The 21,052-nt window shown below is 40.8% G+C and overlaps 3 protein-coding genes across 6 annotated transcripts; 2 read left to right on the forward strand and 1 right to left on the reverse strand.

The window, feature by feature from the left end:
- The first annotated feature begins 862 nt into the window (after positions 1 to 862).
- Positions 863 to 3,045, forward strand: cfap119 (cilia and flagella associated protein 119). 2 transcript variants are annotated; one of them, XM_078279584.1, is made up of 10 exons: positions 863 to 925; positions 1,051 to 1,121; positions 1,268 to 1,302; positions 1,392 to 1,457; positions 1,554 to 1,717; positions 1,819 to 1,889; positions 2,003 to 2,119; positions 2,296 to 2,374; positions 2,520 to 2,597; positions 2,689 to 3,045. In XM_078279584.1, the coding sequence occupies exons 2-10, from the start codon at positions 1,104 to 1,106 to the stop codon at positions 2,850 to 2,852; spliced, it is 792 nt and encodes a 263-aa protein (XP_078135710.1). In that variant the 5' UTR covers positions 863 to 925; positions 1,051 to 1,103; the 3' UTR covers positions 2,853 to 3,045. The 2 variants fall into 2 exon arrangements, with proteins under 2 accessions (XP_078135710.1, XP_078135711.1); XM_078279585.1 differs by lacking the exon at positions 863 to 925 and having other exon boundaries at positions 970 to 1,121; positions 1,397 to 1,457.
- On the reverse strand, positions 2,903 to 6,930 carry phkg2 (phosphorylase kinase, gamma 2 (testis)). Its single transcript, XM_078279583.1, has 10 exons — positions 6,705 to 6,930; positions 6,303 to 6,414; positions 6,044 to 6,219; positions 5,892 to 5,946; positions 5,708 to 5,773; positions 4,845 to 5,008; positions 4,634 to 4,724; positions 4,373 to 4,526; positions 4,077 to 4,202; positions 2,903 to 3,928 (listed from the first exon to the last, which is right to left on the reverse strand). The coding sequence occupies exons 2-10, from the start codon at positions 6,395 to 6,397 to the stop codon at positions 3,683 to 3,685; spliced, it is 1,173 nt and encodes a 390-aa protein (XP_078135709.1). The 5' UTR covers positions 6,398 to 6,414; positions 6,705 to 6,930; the 3' UTR covers positions 2,903 to 3,682.
- A 592-nt stretch (positions 6,931 to 7,522) lies between these two features.
- On the forward strand, positions 7,523 to 20,415 carry rnf40 (ring finger protein 40). 3 transcript variants are annotated; one of them, XM_078278959.1, is made up of 20 exons: positions 7,523 to 7,624; positions 8,134 to 8,282; positions 8,422 to 8,589; positions 8,979 to 9,291; positions 9,916 to 10,137; positions 10,370 to 10,491; positions 10,698 to 10,844; positions 11,228 to 11,302; positions 11,478 to 11,597; positions 11,736 to 11,915; positions 12,149 to 12,284; positions 12,679 to 12,800; positions 12,962 to 13,221; positions 13,432 to 13,549; positions 13,636 to 13,785; positions 17,045 to 17,257; positions 17,351 to 17,476; positions 18,241 to 18,381; positions 18,510 to 18,611; positions 19,002 to 20,415. In XM_078278959.1, the coding sequence occupies exons 2-20, from the start codon at positions 8,145 to 8,147 to the stop codon at positions 19,176 to 19,178; spliced, it is 3,030 nt and encodes a 1,009-aa protein (XP_078135085.1). In that variant the 5' UTR covers positions 7,523 to 7,624; positions 8,134 to 8,144; the 3' UTR covers positions 19,179 to 20,415. The 3 variants fall into 3 exon arrangements, with proteins under 3 accessions (XP_078135085.1, XP_078135086.1, XP_078135087.1); XM_078278960.1 differs by having other exon boundaries at positions 17,048 to 17,257; XM_078278961.1 differs by having other exon boundaries at positions 9,937 to 10,137.
- Positions 20,416 to 21,052: the final 637 nt, after the last annotated feature.

Raw genomic sequence — 21,052 nt, forward strand, 5'->3', positions numbered from 1 at the left:
TTGGTTAGCGTGACACGCAGTCAGGTTTATCTCGTTGCCATGGATACGGCTTCCATGCAGCAGCGATGGAGAGCAATATTGAAAAAACAATAACAAATCCGTGTCTTTAATCAGAAAATAACATTGTTCATGTCCTTATGAGTTCATCTGTCTATTATTAGCCTACGTCTATAGCGTTGGTACTAGTTTCATCCCGTTTTAGTACACTGATGCAATTGTTTGCAGCCAGGGCGATTTATTTATTTATTTTCATGTTTACAAATAATCTAGTCACAAATTCCAAACTTCCAAATTACAAATGTCTGGTTGCATAATGTTTTGTCGTTTATTAGGCGGCGGCCTAACGTTAGGCCTACCTATTATTAGCGATTATTAGTAGTGGGCTATCTGTTGCATCTATGTTTTTTAGGTGTATTCAGAATTTTGTGACGCACTACAAATAAGTTTACTTTTTTCTTTTATGTTATTCTATCATATAGTCTAAGGGTGTGTTAATTGTGTATTTTGTGTCTAGTTTCAGTATTTGTTCCTGTGTATTAGGTCTTTTAACAGAGTCAACAAATGATGCTGCAATGAGTGATGCTGAGTTACCATGAGTAGTGGACATTTCAAATTATTTTTTAAAAACTATATAAGCTATTTATATTTGTATTGATTTAAAAAAAACAAAACATTTTAGGCCTATTTTATCAGGGTGTCGTCCATGGTTCTGCAGTAGCCTACATGATTCTCGAAGCGCTAAACAACTATTTTTAAGGTTCCGTGCCTAAAACCATGGAACTTCTGAAAGTTCCTGAACCGGAAAAAGAAAAAAAAAGGATGTGGTTGCTAGGATACAACGACGTAACCAAAACAGGAAATGATCCCGCTTCATTGAAGCCTGTTTTAGTCTGTACGGTTTCGCTAAATAGCTTACTTTTACATGGTAAACACAAAACAATGGCTTGATTACTTTGATAAGCCTAACTACAAATATATATTTTTGACAAGTGTGTTGTATGTTAGGCTATTTTATGACTGGATCAAATCAATCGCACTTCTGTTTTTCAGCTGTCAACTTCTGCAGTTTGCTCAATTTTTTAATTCGGCTAAAGAAACATAAAATGAATACGAAAACAAAGGTAGGCTCTGCAAGTTTGATCCTAGCTAGTTAAATGTTAGGCTCGTTTTACTGCTCATTTTACGATTCATATTAGCTCACACTGGATACAAGTATTCTCTTAAGTAGGCTATTGCCCTTCATGTAAATCATTGTTTTGTTCTGCAGGTACCACAGGCCCTGAAAGCTAAAGTGATGCTATGGTGAGAGCTGTGTCTAGAATCCAGATTATGTTCATTTTGGACTAAATATCATGTCTTTAACCCAGTTTCTATTCTCTGGATGTTTTCAGGACAGATGTAAGCTACCATGACATGGAGGAGATCGACAAAATGCATTCCATTCCTGATCTGGAAAGGTTTTTATGACCAGAAACTCATCTTATCTATTTAAACACAATCACACGCACAGCACTGACATAGTTGTCTGTCACACTTCTTCTCTTCTGTAACAGTGCTTTATGCAGTGTGTTTAGAGTCGACCTACTTGAACCAAAAAGAGGAGTTCTGCTGGAGTTGTATGTCCAGGTGGTGCTTTTTTGCAGGGAGTGCAACTTCATAAAGGAACAAACTTCTGCTCTCTTGTCCATCATCAAGTCCATCCATGAGGCTAACATAGGTAAGTTATATTATCATCACTTATTATATTAAATCAAAGTACAAGCTACCTCTGCAGCTAACACTGGTAATTGGGATGTGTTTGAAACTCATTTCTTCCAGAAACTCCACTCAACAACATAGAACAGTGTTTCAAATACTGCAAGGAGCTACTTCTCTGTCACTCAGTCAGGGTCTGTAAAACAATTCAAGGTCTTTTTTTTACTCAGAATATCATTTTAAAACCCATAATTCTTAATGAATGCAATGTTTCATCCTGACGTTTCTTTGTGTTTGCCCACTACAGCGACCTCCCTTTAGTATCAACATCTTCAGCTCTGAGGAGGTGAACTGTATCTTAAAGTACATCCATAACAGCTATGTGAGACACTACAAACTCTACAAATATATTTTCACCCCACAGGTAAGAATCTGAAATTTTGTGTCAAGCAAAATCTGCTATCATTAATTAAACACACTGTGTTTATATATATATATATATATATATATATATATATATATATATATATATATATATATATACATACATATATATCTGGAGAGAATAATAAGTATTCTACGTATTATTTTTTTTCACAGGTAAAACTTGATTTGTCTTTGACTTACTCTGGGATCTCAGACCAGGACGAACCTACCATGGAGGATTCTTCTGCTCCAGGTAATAATTACAGGGTATCAGCACTTTTAGTAGCACAAAAGTTCAGTTGTATGTGTTACGTTGAGTACAGCTTTTTTTTTTTATTATATTTTAGAGCACAATGGACCAGATTTAGTAATACCTTTAAATACTTTTCTTGCACCAGATTTTGAAAATGATATTAAAAAAGAAACAAGACAAGACAGCAAAGCATCCATCGAAGAGCCGCAGGGAGCCTCACTCGGTAGGATCACAAATCACAAACGGGCTGTGCCAAAATAAATCAAATGCACCCCAAATGTTGTATTGTAACTGCTTCATTTTCTCACTTTCAGGTTCAAAATCAGAACTGAAGGAACTGATCGAGAAAGAGGTCAGAGAGCAGATGATGCTTGTGTCTGGACAATTAGATCAGCGAATGAAAGACATTGCAGATCAGCACGGACAAGTGGACAAGATTCCCCACAGCCCAACCACAAGGCCAAAAAATAATGGATGAGAAATGTTGGTTTCCAATGAGCACTCACAAAATACGACAATTCAAGCTCAAACGTTATATAGTTTTATTGTCAATGAAACATTTTTTCTTCATATACAGTACATTTATATCTGCATTTGTACAATTACTGTACATTTCTCAGGAATGCACTTTCAGGAAAAGTGCTACATATTAAACAAAAAAATGAACTGAGTAGGAAATGGTGTTGCTTAGTTTTTATAGGAAATACACTCACAAATAGTCTTCACAGTTAGTTTGAGTGGGTTTCCTATTGAGTAACGCTTGCATGCTAACAGCTACAGGATACTCTACCAAAAACAGTCCAAATACTGTACTTGAATGTTTCACATATTTTCTGGTACTGATTTGTAACACTGGAATATCTGTAAATCTGAACCTTGTTACATTATGTGTATATAATTATCTATTTAATAATTAATAAGAGTGCTTTGATGTCCACTTCAGCCACACAGTGCTTCGAAACGCATCCTCTCCTCAGTTATAACTGACGATCAACAGGAAAAATCCTAAATACACATAATGTGCTTATATGTGATGTGTTATATTGTGCAATGTGCCCTCCAATGCAGAGTGGCACTGCAAACACGATGCCCTGACAAGAAGAGTTTCAAACAGCCACAAACTTGGATCAAAGGGCAGATAAAATGTGCATGCTTATCTTTAACTTGCAGAACCACAGTGCGCATTAAACGTCTCGGTCCCCTGAACGCCTCATTTTAAAATTAAACAGTTATTCAACAAGACAAACACTGACATGACAGCACATGCAAATGTTTAAATAAAAATCAGCATAATATAAGGTTGACCTTTTATGTTTCAAAGTCCTCCAGGCCTAGCAGCATGACCTTAGCTGTGTTCTGAAAGAGAGCGGCTCGGTTCTGCTGCTCCCCTTTCTTCACCCAGTGGCCGTAGATGCGAAAGGCGCAGCCATCGATGAGTTTGCGAATACCGCGAAGGGAGTAAGGATCCCTGGCCAGCACCTCCCGAGTCAGTGGCCGAGACCTGCGGTAACGGCTGTACATCCTGATACAGGCCAGCACACTGACTATCAGCACCTGAGGAGGCAAGAAAGGAAAGCAGGTGAGAATGGAGAGGGTATTTGCTTCCTCACATACTGCTGCACAGCCATTCTTTTTTTTCCAAGGCGTAACATTTTAAATTAGCTGCCAGAAAAAAAACAAAAAAACAAACGCTATGAATTACCCTAAATGTCTTTCTGGGACTGAAGAGTCGCACGTCCTCCTTCTGGTACTGTCTGAAGAAGGGGTGTGCCAAAGCTTGCTCAGCAGTGAGACGGACAGCTGGGTCCACCACCAGCAACCTGGATATCTGAGCAGCACAAGCAAAATGATTGAAAGTCAGGACTAGTGTGATAATGTAGATGCTGCTGTCTAACAAACAAAACAACAATATCAGGGAGCAATAAAAGGATGATATTATGAACATTATTAACATTTTATTATTCAAATTCAAACTCAGTCGACAGAATATCACCTTACCAGATCTTTCACAGTGTCAGACCTGTCATCCCACTCTGGTGAGCTGAACTGATAGCGACCCTCCATGATCATCCTCAGCATCAGCATCTGCTTGCGATGCCAGAATGGCGGTGAGCCGGCCAGTAAGGTGAAAAGGATCACGCCACACGCCCAGCTGTCCAACGCATTTATCAAAACAAGTAAGCAGGAATTAGAAATAAAATTCAAGACCCGGGATTATTTTACTTCACATAAATGTTACTGACAAAAGGAAAGACTTACAGATCGACCTCTTGGCCATAGCCTGTGTGCATTTCATCCATGGAACATTTCAGTATTTCAGGCGCCAAATAACCAGGTGTCCCACAAAGCTCTAATTAGAATAAAAATGAAAACAGATCATTTAACCTCTGTCTATGTTTATACAAATGATTTACAAATCTAAACGGATCATTAACATTGCTTTTCAGTCATTCATTTTATACTACAGTACCTCTAAGCTTCTCTCCAGGTTGTAGCTGCACTGAGAAACCAAAGTCGGACAGTTTGATGTGTCCCTGATCATCCAGGAGAATGTTCTCAGGTTTTAAGTCCCGGTGGACGATGTTGAGGGAGTGGAGGTACTGCACGGCCTCCAGCAGAGCTCGCATCATGCTCCTGTAGAGCAATAGGTTTTACAAAACGCATCGATTTTAAATCACAATGCAAATCAATCTTCTCTGAAAATGCTGGACTCAGTATACCGTACATTATACAACAGTATATTCGTACTCATCACTGTAGCTTGTATGAGAGTGTTGGTTGGCCTTCCTTGCACAATCGCAGGTCGGAAGCATTGGTATATTTTTCTTTTTAAGGCCATACTGTGTAAACTGCCTCCTTACTAATGTTCTCTCCTGACTCCTAAAGTCACCACCAGGAAATGTAATCTTCGATCATATGGGCAAATCATGTATGTGTATGACTTTCCCCGAACAAGAACTGTCTTCAGTGAAAGTGCTTTTAAAGTTTTTGCACCCTCATCCTGGTATAAATTGCAGAATCAGTTTAAATTAGACTACCTACCAATAATGACACAGTTAGGATAAAGGACTAATTGAGTATTAAATGCACATGTGCTGTTACTGAGGGCTGCTGGTGATTATGTTGAGATGATGTTAAGTTGCCAACTGTCTTTTTCTGTTTTATGTTGTTTGTTTTTAACTGTATATTTTAATATGGAACTATTATACTGCTGTCTTGGCCAGGACTCCCTTGAAAAAGAGTTTCTGAATCTCAATGGGATTATTTCCTGGTAAAATAAAGGTTTAAAAAAACACACAAAAATGATGATGATGATGATGGCGGGTCGCTTACCTGGTTTCTTTTTCACTCAAAGTCACTTTTTCTGTGAGGTAGTCAAAAAGCTCTCCTCGCCTCATGCTGTAAATGATGACACAAGATTGGTACCATCCTACAATGATTTCACGATTATTTGTTCACATATTAGGGGAGGAATTGTAAAGAGTATTGCATTTGAGCTGTTTGTCGTAATACTCACAGGTCAAACACCAAAAATATGAAGGTTGTGGACTCATAGGAATCAATGAGAGTGACTAAAGGAAATCAACAGAAAGGTTTCAACACTTTTTAATCTCCAAGAATAGAACATTTAAGTGTCTTGCATTTCAAAAGAACAGAATTCCAACGTACTGATGGAGGAGTGTCCCTTCACCATGTTGAGGACCTGGATCTCCTTCAGCGTAGAGGTTTTCACCTCCTCCAGCTGCTGGGCTGTCATCTTCTCCGCTGTGATCTCAATAATCTTCACTGCCAGCTCCTGACCCCTGTGTCTGTGCACACACCTGCGCACCACACTGCTCACACCCCTGAGATGCCATTGATACAGAACACTTTTTATCATCTCAATAGAAAACTGAGACCACATTTCAGCTTATTGTGCTGGACTCACCTGCCAATAACCTCTTTAGGGTCATATTTCTGGTAAAACTCCTTGGCCCCCACCCATTCTGGTAATTCATCTCCAACAACGATGTCTTTGGTCATGGTTACAGCATATGAATCTATAATAACAAACTATTAGTCACATGTCTCACTTTATAACAGTGCTGCATGGTCTGTCTAATAACAGGAACTACTGAGCTAACTCCTTACAAGGAAGTGTTTTGTTTTGCTTCAGTTTAATTATAGATAGCAGGATACATTAGGAATTTGCTTGCTACATACACAACTCTCTCCGCTCTGCTGTTATTTGGAAATGTGGATTTGATCCACCACCACAGTTAGCTTGCTGTGTCTTTGATTTGGCCTTGCTATTGCAGCAGGTTCACTGACCGTAGAGGAAGCTACTCACCATATGCAATCTAACGAGGGTTAGAACAAGAGGGAGCGGGAGACGGCGAAAAAGGAATCACAATAATAGTGCCATCTCAGCTCGAGGAATCTATCATGAAGCCATAACTGTGTGCGATTCAGCGGCGACAGTATCAAAGTTAGTTATAATGTTAACTGCCGTTAGCTAGCACCTGAACACTGTTTACATTCTAATCACATTCCGGGAAACAGCTTGTAGCCTGTTATTACACAATGTGGCAGTATTGCCCCCATGAGGCCGGAGTGAAGGTTGCAATATGGTTAATTTCAGGTTTCATTGTGTTTTATTTAATCTTGATTAAAAGTCTAATGAGAGTAAATGCAGGCACAACATATTAATGATAAGGACTTCCTCGGACTGATTATGTACTATTTAATCTTGATTAAATAAAACATTTTACTCTGCAGAAGTCGTCAAATGCAGCAAGAAAAGTGGGACAGAGAAGGGAAAGATAGGCATCTATATCAAATTCATAAGACTATAAACGTTTTAGGGTAGGTAGCCTACTGGGCACAGGAGAGAAGAAATGTATTGCCAAAGTTGAGGTTGGGGCACTAGCATGGAGGATATATAATGTAGGTTAGTTTGTATGTGTGTGTGTGTGTGTGTGTGTGTGTGTGTGTGTGTGTGTGTGTGTGTGTGTGTGTGTGTGTGTGAAAGGTTTTTATTTATAGTATTTTATTATTATTATTGTATTTATTTTTTGTTTCGTAAAGGTAATTAGATTGTAAATCGATTGTCTGATCCACACTCCGAAACAGAAGGGGGCGGTAATGCACCAATCAGCTGGATGCCAACCCCTGTAAAACACGAAGGAGAAGAAGAAGTAGGACATGGTCGTCATTTCCTGTAGCCTCACTTGATGCACTGAGTTACATTTTCAATCGCTCCTTGTGAAGGTTTGTAACGTTAATATGTGTCAAAAAACTGTTTATTCATTTCTTAGCATGTAAAGTTTCTTTACCGAATACCTTACGCGTGTAGTGATGGTCCGTGAATAAAAATGGGGACCACCAGTCATTAAATACGCTGGACAAAGAGCGCCGTTTAGCTAACCAGGTTTCGAAGAATTAACGTTAACATTAGCATAGCTAGCATTAGCAGGCTTGCTAATGTTGGTTAAGCTTAACAGAAATGCACAGTTAAAATTAGTCGGTAGCTTTTCATGCAGCGGCGTATACAATAACAGCCGGCATAACCGTTCAGAAACACATATTTTCATATAAACACCATAATAGCAGTATTCGGAGACAGTTAAAAGCAGTGGCCCTGCGCTGTAATTCAAGGCTAATGCTGTTGCTAGCTGTCATCAAATTAACGAGTTCTCCATTTGCAAACTAATCTGTAGTTTCTTAAAACTGTAACGTTACCAACGCAAAGATTCCGTGCCATGTTTGATTTCTTGCAGGGGAAGGAAATATGTCAGGTGCTGGGGGAGGAAAACGTCCCTCAGGAGGGGACAGCCCCCCTGGCCCACCTGAGAAGAAAAGCAAAAAAGAGGAGAAGACCACCACCACTCTTATTGAGCCCATACGCATAGCTGGAGTCTCCTCTACGGTCTGTCATTTATTGTTTACTCTTACGAGTCACCATGGATGACTTATACATTGTAGCTCATCTCAAGTATTTTTTTGGCCAAACAACATTCAGGATCTCTGACATTCCTCACTTTGGTGTTTATATTTATTCTGTGCAGGAGGAAATGGACATGAAGGTCCTCCAGTTCAAGAATAAGAAGCTGTGTGAGCGCTTGGAGCAGAGACAGACGATGGAGGATGAGTTACGAGAGAAAATTGAGAAGCTGGAGAAGAGACAAGCCACCGATGACACCACCCTGCTGATTGTCAACCGCTACTGGTCGCAGGTACCACATTTGATTACATTGTTTTAACCTAGTTATGCCCCATTTTGAGCTGAAACTTGATTTAAGAAATATCCATGTAAACACATTTAGGGGGGTCTCATTCTGTCAAAGCAACAAACAACAAATGCAAAACATGTAAATGTTATCCAACTGTTTGCTTTAACCTGACCATCTATAGTAATATGCATTTTATTTGGTTTGTGTGCATGTAAACCCACAGTAGCCAATTAGCAGAGTTTTGCACTGTGCTCAGTCTGTTGAAGTACCACGGTAATGGCAGTCAAAATGTCTTACAAATTGCAGGACTCCGTTTTATAGCACTGATTTTTGATGTACAGAAATTATACCCATAGAAATGCTTTTTCAATCCTTGCGTTTCTGATTTGCAGTTGGATGAGAATGTGCACGTTCTACGCAAACGTATTGAACCAGATGCTCCTGTGACATCTACCCCTGCCCCACCAGCGCCCCCTCTCCCTGAACCGACCCCAATGGAGGAAGATGGTGTCATTTTGGCGTCACCAACTTCTGCCGTGCCTCCGCCTCCACTCCCAGAGGCTCCGAAGGAGGGGGAGCAGGCAGAGCAGCAGCAGCAGCAGCAGCAGCAGGAGGATCGTCAAGAAGAGCAGAAGCAGCCCCCTCCTCCTACTGGGTCAGAAGAGTTGGTGACACCCACAAAGCCGCCACAGGACTCAACAACAGGTAAGCAGTTTTAAACAGTTTTCCTGACCAAGCTGATCTCTGGAAAGTCTCCATCACTCACTCCATTTATGAACTGCTGTAATCTGACCATTTAATCTGTTATCTGACCTTATTTTATTTTAATAGAATTTGGATGAAAGTTTATACATAGGTATGACTCCACATTAGGTTTCAATATCAGTCCCCCTCCGGTATTCAACTTAGCCCATCTTTCTGTTATGTTGCTACTCTTGATACTCTTGTTGCTAACTTTGTGTAACTTTTGCAAAAACATTTCAAATCTATCATTGTATTGCTATACACAGGTAGAGTGCATGAGAAGATGTAAGAGCATGTATGCGCTGTTTAAGGTGATCACCTGTTGTGAAAATGAAGGAAAAGGCAGTAGGCAAGAACTATATTACTGAATCTGACAGAGAAGAGAAAAACGTTGGAGTTGGATTCTTTTGTTTTGGTAGACTTTTAGCAAAGAACATTTAGAATTCCAGGCTATTGTAAAGCAATGCTAACCTCTCTCTGTGTTTTCCTCGTCCATTGCTGCATGCTTTAAATGTCATGAGAACTTGCAACAGGCCCATTTCTTAACTGTCAAGTCAAGGGCTGTACAAACTCACACACACACAGTTTTTCTCTTAACATGTTCAGATGCATCGCCGCCCCCTGCTCCTGTGAGTGACAATGCCAAGGGTTTCCTGGCTACATTGGAGCACAGCAGCGAGGAGGAACTCACCCTGAATCTCCAAGACCGCATGCAGTTCAGCAAGGAAGCTATTGCCTGCTTGGTTTGTGTCTTTGACAGGCTGCACAGCCGCATCGACAACATGTGCAAGCAAGTCCAGGCTGCAGGTAACTGGAGATGGTCTTGTTACTGACACATTCATATATGATAAGCCATTGCCACGCAAACATACAAATAAGAAAGAGGAACACCTGCAGCACATTTTATATCCTTCCTTAAAACTAATTACCTGCTACCAATAGTTATGGAGTTGTTGGTGTACACAAATGTGAGCAGTTTTTTTTGCCACTTGTTAGCTCCACTCTAATTTGGCACAACTATCTTGATCTTTTTTGGTAGCATATGAGGACGATAGCCAGTCTGACATCATCAATGTGAACCACACTCTGCTGGAGGAGAACAATCGTCTGCGAGACCTGGCCACTCTCCTGCAGGGCCGACACCACAAGATGTCCATGGAGGTACGATGTGCTTGGCACTGTTTGTAGATGTCAGCGTGTCTGGTGAATATTTGTGCTAGTGTGTGGGTATGAGTGTGTGTGTCAGAAGTAGTTAGAGTATGTGGATGAGAACATTGTACAAATGTGTTTGTGTGTATGTAGCCATTTCATTTGGTGTATACCTATCACTGATGACAGCTGTGGTCATGACTTTGCCCTTATTGCAGTACAATGAGTTAGTGGACAAGGTGACCAGCTCGGAGACCAAAGTGTCTGAGATGGAGACGACGGTGGAGGACCTGCAGTGGGACATTGAGAAACTCCGCAATAGGGAACAAAAGCTCAACAAACATCTGGCAGAAGCCATGGAGCAGGTGTGTTTGCATAAAATTGTCAGTGTGCAACTAGCCTCTTTCTTTAGTGTGTGTGTGCGCGCACGTGTGTGTGTGTTTGTGCGTGCGTGTGTGTGCGCATGCACGCATGCTTTTTATCTGTCCATGAGGCGTATTCATTCAGTGATAAGGCTCTAAACATCAATCTGTGTCAAGGCAGCTTCTCTTATTGACGCACATCCCGCTGTCAAGGCGTGCATTGATGGAGTGGTATTTTTTGCATCAGTCATCTAAACATTAAAAAATAAGCATTAACTGTGTGATGTCATAGGATGTGTGTAGGTGTGGTGTATGCTTTCATGTTGTTTTTCTGTCTTGTTTGTTGTTGTTTTTTACACCACATTTTCTACATGTGCTGTCTGCAGCTGAAGTCCGGATACAGCAGCACCGGCAGCTCAGGTGGACTTCCTGGAGGCCAGATTACACTGAACATTCAGAAGGTGAGCATTCATAGGAAGCATCCCTTTGCAATTCTTGTTGTGTGACATATGCCTGTTTCTTCACACATAACTTACTTTATATCTCAGATGCCGGTTTGTGCTGGCAAAGCAGTGTTTTTATACCATGCACAACAATTATCCTATCTATAACACATTGTCTTTGTTTTCATCTTAGTTCGAGAGTCTCAATGCAGAGTTGGAGCACAACCAGGAGTTGGCTAATAGCCGCATGGCAGAGTTGGAGAAACTGCAGGTGGAGCTCCAGGAGGCTGTGAGGGAGAGTGAGAAGCTCAAGGTGAAGATGTTATCTCTGGTTGTTAGTAGAAGCATCAGTAACACTGCGCCTGGTTGTCAGGAACCCTTTTCATTTTGTAAATCTGTGGCGGAAATCGTGCTCACCCTTCACTGTCATCTCCTGTTTTGTTTTTTTTAGATGGACTTGCGGAATATTCCAGAAGAGGTTGTGAAGGAGACTCTAGAGTACAAATGTCTGCAGTCCCAGTTCTCCCTGCTGTACAATGAGTCCCTCGGGGTGAAAACCCAGCTGGATGAGGCACGGGCTCTCCTGCTCACTGCCAAGAATGCCCACCTCCGACAGATAGAGCACATGGAGGTACATTTCATAGATCAAAGTTGATCTGTTATAAAAAAAAAAGTGTTATTCATCAGAGACAACGTAAGATTCCTGATATTTTTCTTCACTGCATCTTGGCTGTGGCCCAGTGTTGCCATTCCAACAATTTGTCTTAACAGTTTTTTGCACTAGCAACTTAAACCTGTATGTGTGTATTATTACCACTGCTTGGCAACATTGTCCACAATGTTATACTGTTCTCAACTGTTCAGAGTGATGAGCTGTCCCTTCAGAAGAAGCTGCGGACTGAGGTTATCCAGCTGGAGGATACCCTGGCCCAGGTGCGCAAAGAGTATGAGATGCTGCGCATCGAGTTTGAGCAGAACCTGGCAGCCAACGAGCAAGCAGGTGCATTTCGAAACACTTCCTCCACACATCTATCAACAATCTATGAAGAGGGAAGGGAAATCATGCCGTAGTATTGTGCATTAGTATATACTGTAATTGTAAATCTTTGAAAATCTATACCTGTATTTAGAGATGGATTATGTTTTGTGCACTGCAAGCCAGTAGTTACTGTAATTTGAAGTCTTTATCTTTATTTATTATTGCGGGAACAGTGCATAGTATATACTTTTGCATAGTATATAATGATTTGTGTCTTATAATGTCACTCCTGTGCACCATACAGTTGAGCTCATCATTTACATCACCACATAATCTTGAATGACTCAAAACCAAACCACACGTTGGCTGTGCTCTGTCTACGTCCGCCTCTCATTCTTTGTCTCTACTTTCTCAGGACCAATTAACAGGGAGATGCGACACTTAATCAGCAGCCTTCAGAACCACAACCTGCAGTTGAAAGGTGACGTGCAGCGCTATAAGAGGAAGTTGCGGGAAACGCAGATGGAGATCAATAAGGTAGATGACGTTATTCACGGACAAATGTTTGCTGCGTTTCATTCAGTGTGATCCAGGGCTTTTATAACCGAAACATCAGTAGTGATACATTTCCTCTAACCCATGTTGCTTTATCAGTAAAATATAGTCATTCTTAAAAATTATTTTTGCTTTGTCGACAGTTGCGCTGTCAAAGTGGCGACACAGGGGTTCTGATTCTAGAGGAGACGACGAGTGATAGCATCGACGTGAAGAAGGAGGAGGATGAGGACCAGGAGGAGGAGGAAGAGAGGAGGAAGGAGCTGGAAAGACAGCGGGCCCGGGAGAGAGAGAGGGAGAGGGAGGCTGAACGAGAAAGGGAGCGCGAGAGAGAGAGGCAGCGCAGCGACGAACTGAAGAGGAAGGACTCGGACACACTGAAGATGCTCAGAGTAGAACTCAAGTACATCCCCCTTCTACTCTACAGCACTTTATGTTTTTTATATATATATATATATATATATATATATGCGCGCGTTGGTATTGTTTGCTCTTTTCTACCAGCAACAATGTCTTTTTAAGCAAATGTGTGCGCGCTTAGAAGCAGTCAACTAACTGCACTGATGGGATTGCTAATGTAAATGTAGTCTCTTTGTCTTCTTTAATCCATCAGGAAAGCCCAGGAGTCCCAGAAAGAGATGAAGCTCCTGTTGGACATGTATAAGTCGGCTCCAAAGGAGCAGAGGGACAAAGTGCAGCTCATGGCAGCTGAACGTAAATCTAAAGCTGAGGTTTGTTCTTTGGTGTCATTGTCTTTCGGTCATACTTTTTCACATTTCTTTTTTGCATCTGGTAACCCCTATCTCGACCTGCCCAGGTGGATGAGTTGAGGATGCGAGTGCGAGAGCTGGAAGAGAGGGAGAGAAAGGAAAGCAAGAAGCTGGCTGATGAAGATGCCCTCAGGAAGATCCGAGTGGCAGAAGAGACCATTGAGCATCTGCAGAAGAAACTCGCTGCCACGAAACAGGTATGCATGTTTTGTTGTCTCAAACATATCGAAGCACGTGAGTGGAGCAAAACTCAGGCAGGAGGCTGAGCATGTGTACCACTTTTATGTTTACTTCTATCTAGTACACTTATGCTTTACCAGCTTTCACCATCCAATCAGCCTCTCCATAATTTTTCTTTATTTTCCAGCAGTTTGTAACCATTTAAAAATCATTTTGCATCAGTTTTTACCTAAAGGTTTTTAAATGCAGTCTATACACATATACATACTTTTCTACAGTTAGTCATAGCAGCAAATTGACACAATAGCTTGATAAAATTCAAACATCTTCCGTTATTTAAACAAATTAAGAATTTCACACCAGCATGAAATGAGGCATAAATCATCAGCCCTATATGGAGAAATGTCAGATTTAAGCCTTGGGGTCAGCCACAGCTATGAATACAAACAAGCCAGCTGTGTTAAGAATGAAAGTAGTGAAATGAGTTTCACATTTGCCTAAGAAAAAGGTTCTCCTAATCTTAGACAACAAAAGAGGAATTGAAAGCTGATGCTGTGGCCTGGAATTTAAATATTATCAACTGGTTAACTAGCCTATATGCTAGCATAGTTTGTTATTGCTTTTTTTTTTTTTTTCTTTTTTTTTCAATAAAATTGATTTTTTCTTGTTTTTCATTATTATTTTTGGCTGCAGTTTCTCTCTGTAATATCAGTTATAAATATACAAATCTCTTGGCACTTGAAAGCTGTAAGCACGGCAGCACTGTTGTTGAAAAGAGTAAAAAAGAAAACCCTGAAGACACTTTAGTTTGTCCTTACAGAAACATCTTTAAGGCTGATTCTCATAACCATTTTAATACACAAATCAAATGTAATTATATTTTACTTTTGACAATGTCCATTATTTAACATCTGGCACAACATAGATTGATTTATTTTTTTTATTTCCTTTTTCTGTTATTTTGTTATCTGGCACAAATGCATTTACACTGCTGTCTAACATCTGGAACACACTGCATGCATAAGCGTCGCGTATAGCAGCGTAGCGCAGCTATATTTATTTCGGCGTCCATGTTATCCAGCTGTCTGGCCACACCGGGCGCTTAGCGCGTAGCGTCTCCTCTATTTCTTGCGTGAGTCTATGTGTCAAGCCAGGAAGGTAATTGCATACAGGAAGACCACAGTGCAGCTGGATATTTTACCAAAATAAACACATTTCAAAATAAAAAGCCAGGTTTATGGTGATTTTGGTTGTCTTAACTTCTCATCATATAGGCTACAATTACCACAGTGTTCCCCAATTATCCTGTCTCTTTCTATCGGAGAGAGAGAGCTGGCGCATAGAAATACGTGTCCGGTATGAATGGCCAGGTGCACGACCAGGCACGTATATATGCTACGCCACACTTATGCGTGCGGTGTGTTCCAGCTGTAAACCTGCTACAAGAGAGAAGGAGGGGGATGCTATGAGATAATCATGTACACATTTTAAGAAAAAACATTTGGGCTGGGTGGCGCAAATGTTTTTTGGATGAGGCACCCTGATAAATTTGAAGTATGTAAAACACTGTCAGAACTGAGCTCACTTACTTGGCTCTGCTGTCTTGTAAATGTTGAGACTCAGGGAATTACATTAGTCTGACAACTAAGGGAGTAGGAGAGCAGAGTGTCATGACATGGAGAAAAAAAATAAAATAAAACCATTAACTGACTGGGGTGAAATGTTGATGGTAATGTCATTGTCATTCTAAAACTTGAGTTGTGTAGATAGGGGATACACCCACATTAGATAACGTAATACTGTCACAATAAAATTCATTTAAATTTTGACCTTAGTGCTGCATTGAATATGATCTTAAGTCTTCGAGGCTTATTACTTAATATGAATCATATTATCTTCACCCAATGAGTCCTGAGGATCGTTGGTATACTCTAACTGTAATTAAATCAAATACAGGAAATGACACCAAAATGTAAAAGTGTCATGACCGTGTTTTAAGTTGTTTAACTGTTCCATACCATTTTATGAGCATAAAGGAGACAGATGTTGAGACCTGAAAGCCTGCTGCTCCTCATGCTTGGGAGGTCTAGCAGAACATAATTAACAGAAGGCAAAACACAGTCTGAACTGATACTGATGTATTCAACTCTTTACTTTTGTCTTCTTATCTGGTGTAAAGTTAAAGTACAGCAACTAAACTGTTTTGGACTCAGATGTGTTTGATTTGTTCTCCGTAGTTCCTGGCTGCCAGAATTTAACTTTGCAGGGTGACAGATTGCCAACACAATCCAATAAACAAGCTACTTGTGAGATCATATGACTTTTGTTTATGGGTCCTATTTGGCTTGTAAGTGGGCAGCGTGAAGCAAATGCAGCAAAGTGAAATTTGTAGCTATGTTTGCAGCACAGAAAACAAACCAGGTGTGATTGCGCCTCGAGATGCATAGTCATAAATAGGCCAGTCTGGCTCAACGGATGTAAATTGCCGGGATAAATCCTGACACGCCAGATGTCCCTCCCCTTCTGCTATCTCGGCTATCTATTTAGATATCTCAGCTATCTAAGGGCGCAGGTGCTGCATCTGGGGCTTAGCGCTGGCCAGGACGGTTGTGATTGGTTTAAAGAAATACAAACAAGTCGGAGCGTTCCCCCCCCAGAATAGATGAGCGCTGTAGCCAGACCATACTACATAATACATACATAGTGCTTTGGAGAATACAAGACCTTAAATAGGCCATTTAAGGTCTAATGTAATAAATCCCATCATGTAATATGATGACAGCACACTCAGATTTAACAATTTTGCACATCTGTGCTTCTTCATACTAAAATCTACCAAAGAGTATTATGGATTCAGGCTAATTAGACACTTGTGTTTTTATTTAAAATTGTATTTGAGGTACATTGGAGAGCCGAAGGATCATATTGTTTTTGTGTGTAGTGATGATGTGTGTTTTGTATTGTTTATGTCGTCATAAAGAGAGTTAGGAAGAATGCTGGCGATTCATTTTTCAATCTGTAATAAATAAATGGTCTTTTTATTTCATACACATGGATTAGTTTTAGTTATTTTTAGTTGTGACTACAGAACATCATCTAGAAAGAAGCATTGTACTCTTGGGGGAATATGACTAAACTAAACCCCAACACATTATTTATATGAATGATTACAGGTGATGATGAAGATGGACCCCACTGGTTTTAAAATGAGTCGAGAGGCAACATCTGTCACTGTCTCTTCATTGTTTTTGATCCCTGACTTCTCTGTCTCTTGAGGAGGAGGAAGCCCTGCTGAGTGAGATGGATGTAACCGGCCAGGCCTTCGAGGACATGCAGGAGCAGAACAGCCGCTTGTTGCAGCAGTTACGGGAGAAGGACGACGCCAATTTCAAGCTGATGAGTGAGCGGATCAAATCTAACCAGATCTACAAGCTGCTGAAAGAGGAGAAGGAGGAGTTGGCTGACCAAGTTCTCACATTCAAAACCCAGGTGACGTGTGACTTCTTAACCTGGAAATGCAGCATTGATGGTTTTCATTGTGTCAGGGCCACTGAAGTATTAACTCTTACTGTCACTCTCCAGGTGGATGCCCAGTTGCTAGTTGTGCAGAAGCTAGAGGAAAAAGAGGGTGTCCTCCAGAACACACTTGCCGCTCTGGAAAAAGAGCTGGCTGTCCGGACACAAGCACTAGAACTCAACAAGAGGAAGGTGAGGAGAGAGATACCATCACTCATATTGTCAGCTCTTGCATTTAAGGTTTACTAATCACCGGATCATTTGATTGCTGCCAGATGTCGATTTTCCTACATATAAACACTGCATTATGAAAGGATCTGGATAATAGCATGTGCTAAAAGTCGAACATCATCATTTTGGTGTGTTCAGGTGCTTGTGAAAAGTTCTGACATCCAATATTTGTGGGGTTGCTTCCACAAAACATTGCATTAATGAGCTACATTGTCTGCAAATGAAACCCACCTGTCTGTCTGGATTCCCACACTTTTGCAAGTAATTAAGCGCCTACGTTTGGGACATACTTCTGATAATTTGCCAACATTGCCCAAGTGCCTGTCAAGACACACTGCTAATGAGGTCATCTTGTGTGTTTTTTTTCACATTTGATTTTCAAGTAGAAACAACCATGACAATCAAATTAAACAGAACAGAAAACACACAAAAGGAGCTGCTTACTTTAACTGAAACCAGTGGTTCCCTGGCAGCTATAAAGAGGATCTAAAAACTTGGAAAATAGTCGTCAGACATGGAAAATATACACAATCTGGAGTAAATAAGATAAAACATGCAAAATGTTTAAGTTGGTACACAACTAAATCTTTGAAGTTGAAGCACAAAGAATGGACTCAGAATGTCAAGTTTTATCCAAGCTTACTGTACTACCACTACATTACAGCTCAGGAATTCCATCATTAGGTTTTTTCTATTGAGTGTGTCCGGTTCCTTCCCTGCTGCAGGCGGTGGAGGCTGCCCAGCTGGCAGAGGACCTGAAGGTGCAGCTGGAGCACACGCAGGCCAAGCTTAAGGAGATCCAGGTCTCTGTGGCTGAGAACCGCACCGCCCGGGAGAGGGAGAGCAGCAACCTAAAACGAGCACAGGTATGTCTCATTTCATCACTGGGGATAATCCCTCCAAACTCTTTCCGAAACTCTCACCAATTACTCCTAAAGTTCTGATTGGAAGATCACATCAGCAGTTAAACGACCCCTCTGCTGATACCTTTTAGGAGGATCTGTCGAGGCTGAGACGGAAGCTGGAGAAACAGAAGAAGGTGGAGGTGTACTCTGATGCTGATGAGATCCTGCAGGAGGAGATCAACCAGTACAAGGTCAGGAAGAAAGAACTTTGTTCTTTAATGCAGAGAAACGTATGGCTTTAATCAACCTGTTAGTGTTGAGGGAGTTATAAAAACACAAACAGCTTTATGGCACAATCTGCAGTATACTGTTGTTGACAGAACTTTAACAGTCTAGTGAAAGTAATGTGATGTAATGAAAATTACTACACCTTTGTAATTAGCTCGACTGGCTGTTTTTCATATGTGAGTATGGGCCAGAATGTAAACTCAAACAGAAATACTACAGTCTGGGGATATCAAGAAGCTTACTTGTTACATCCTCAAGCTGTGTTACCATACAATGGATGGAGGTAATAACTGTGTTGGCAAGTCAGTATTTGGCCCATATACAATGTATTTTTTTTTTTTTCCTGTCTCCAGGCCAAACTGCGCTGCCCCTGCTGCAACACACGAGACAAGGAGACGGTGCTCACCAAGTGTTTCCACGTATTCTGCTACGAATGTCTGAAGATGCGTTATGACACCCGACAGAGGAAGTGCCCCAAGTGCAACTGTGCCTTCGGAGCCAACGACTTTCACCGCATCTACATCACCTAATTCACAGACAGAGGAGTTAAAAGAGAAAACCGAAGAGAGAACCAAAGGAGAGAAACGAATAGAGAAAAGACAAGACTTTTACTCAAGGAGGCGGACCTTTAGGGGATATCAGATGAGCTGTTTCCCTGTTTTAATCTCTTCGGAAAGACTTGTTTTACCGCATCATTGCCAGTTGGTGATTTGACCAAACATAGTGACACATCTGACTGAGAGTGTTGTGCTGTAGTTAATAAACACAGTTGTTTAGTGCACACGGTGATATTCTTACATGTTGCGCTGCTCTGCACCGTTTTCGTGTCCTTGCCATACTTGCCATGTTAAACATCATCTCTTTTAACAAACTGGGCCCACTTTTAAATATATATTTTTTTAATGTATTGCAAAACTTGGAACTGCAGTGGTACATGGTTGATCTTAATGGAGTGTTTCTTTGAATTGTTTTGTCCTGCTGGTTTTTGGAAATCCCGTAAAATCAGTGAAATTTAAATTTCAAAATTAAAAGAATTCATCTTTACAAACTTCAGAACTGCATGTGCAAAACTAAATATGTTTCTAATATATAAAGTACAACAGCCAGAATTGTGTAACTTCCTTGGTTAGGCTATAGTATTAATAATGCCTGAGAGACCTCAGCTAGTTTGGCACCCAGTCAGCACATACAGGAGTGTTTGGATCACCTTGGGCAAGGTCCTGTGTGTGTGTGTTCATCCTGTTGCCATGGTTCCTATTGGAGAGTTTGACACAACATCTGCAGCTTATAGTGCCTCATTACTGATGAAATCACTGCAGTGGAAAGTCAGCTCATATGGGTGTCCTTAGTGGGCTGTGCTGCTCCAGGTCCTCTTTAAGGTTAGCCGTGACAGAGTACAAAAACATCTGTTTAACAACATGCTTCTTACCTAATTGAGCCAATGAAACCCCTTTTCCTCAGTTTGGATGATGTGAAGTATTTACTGGGAGGTTGGTTAGCGTCTGTTTGACGTTAGCTCTTGTGGGAAAGGCACTTTGCACCATGTAGCGCACACACAAAATGTTCCAGGCTGCAGAGAAAAAGTTGATATGAATAAAAAAAAAGGTTTATCAGGCATTTGGGAACAGTTAAGTAAGACTTCTTCAAGAATTGGCTATTATGTTCGCAAAAATTAAGAGTAACTTGTAATTGGTAGTAAAACATTGGCACTGGTTGTTTAATCATATGAATGTGCATAACCTGTCATAAATAAATTAGTAGTTTTGACTTTGTGCTAAGTGATCATTTGTATGCCACACAGCAACAGATGTTGTAACTGATTTTCTTCATTAGTATATGAGACAATGCTGTGACAGGGGCCAACCTGATAGCACTCCAGGCACGAGTTCACTGGCTTTGTTATTGCATATTTTTGCTGCAGCAGCAGGCTACACCCAGCCCCAGACATTAATAACACCACTCTGCGTCAGGGACCCTCATTATTCAAATGTCAATTTCCCAAAGAAAAAAACATCGTAGTTGTTTAGTATCTGCACTGGGCACTCAAGTAAACAAAGATGAGACGCATCTTATCTCACTTTAACTTTGAGCAGACTTTCCCAAAGGCTTTGATAGTTTTTCTAGTAAATGTCATCTGTTTTTGCCTCAGTTGCTGTTCCTCTTTCTCTGTGCATGGGACCCAGACTCATGCCAGAGAGTTGTGTTTTTTGGCAGAGAGGAGGGAATGACGTCGGCAGGCGTGGTAATAACAATGAGAACACTATTAAGTCCAGACTACACAGGCTCTCTGGTGAAAAAAAAAATAAAATGTGGAGAAAACCTGCAGGGTGTGGCCATAAAATATGAAATATATGTATTGAAACTCTCATACCTGAGCTGCTTTCATTGAAACTTTCACTCGAAG

This window comes from Sander vitreus, chromosome 21 (assembly GCF_031162955.1).
Source record: "Sander vitreus isolate 19-12246 chromosome 21, sanVit1, whole genome shotgun sequence".
NCBI classification, from domain to species: domain Eukaryota; kingdom Metazoa; phylum Chordata; class Actinopteri; order Perciformes; family Percidae; genus Sander; species Sander vitreus.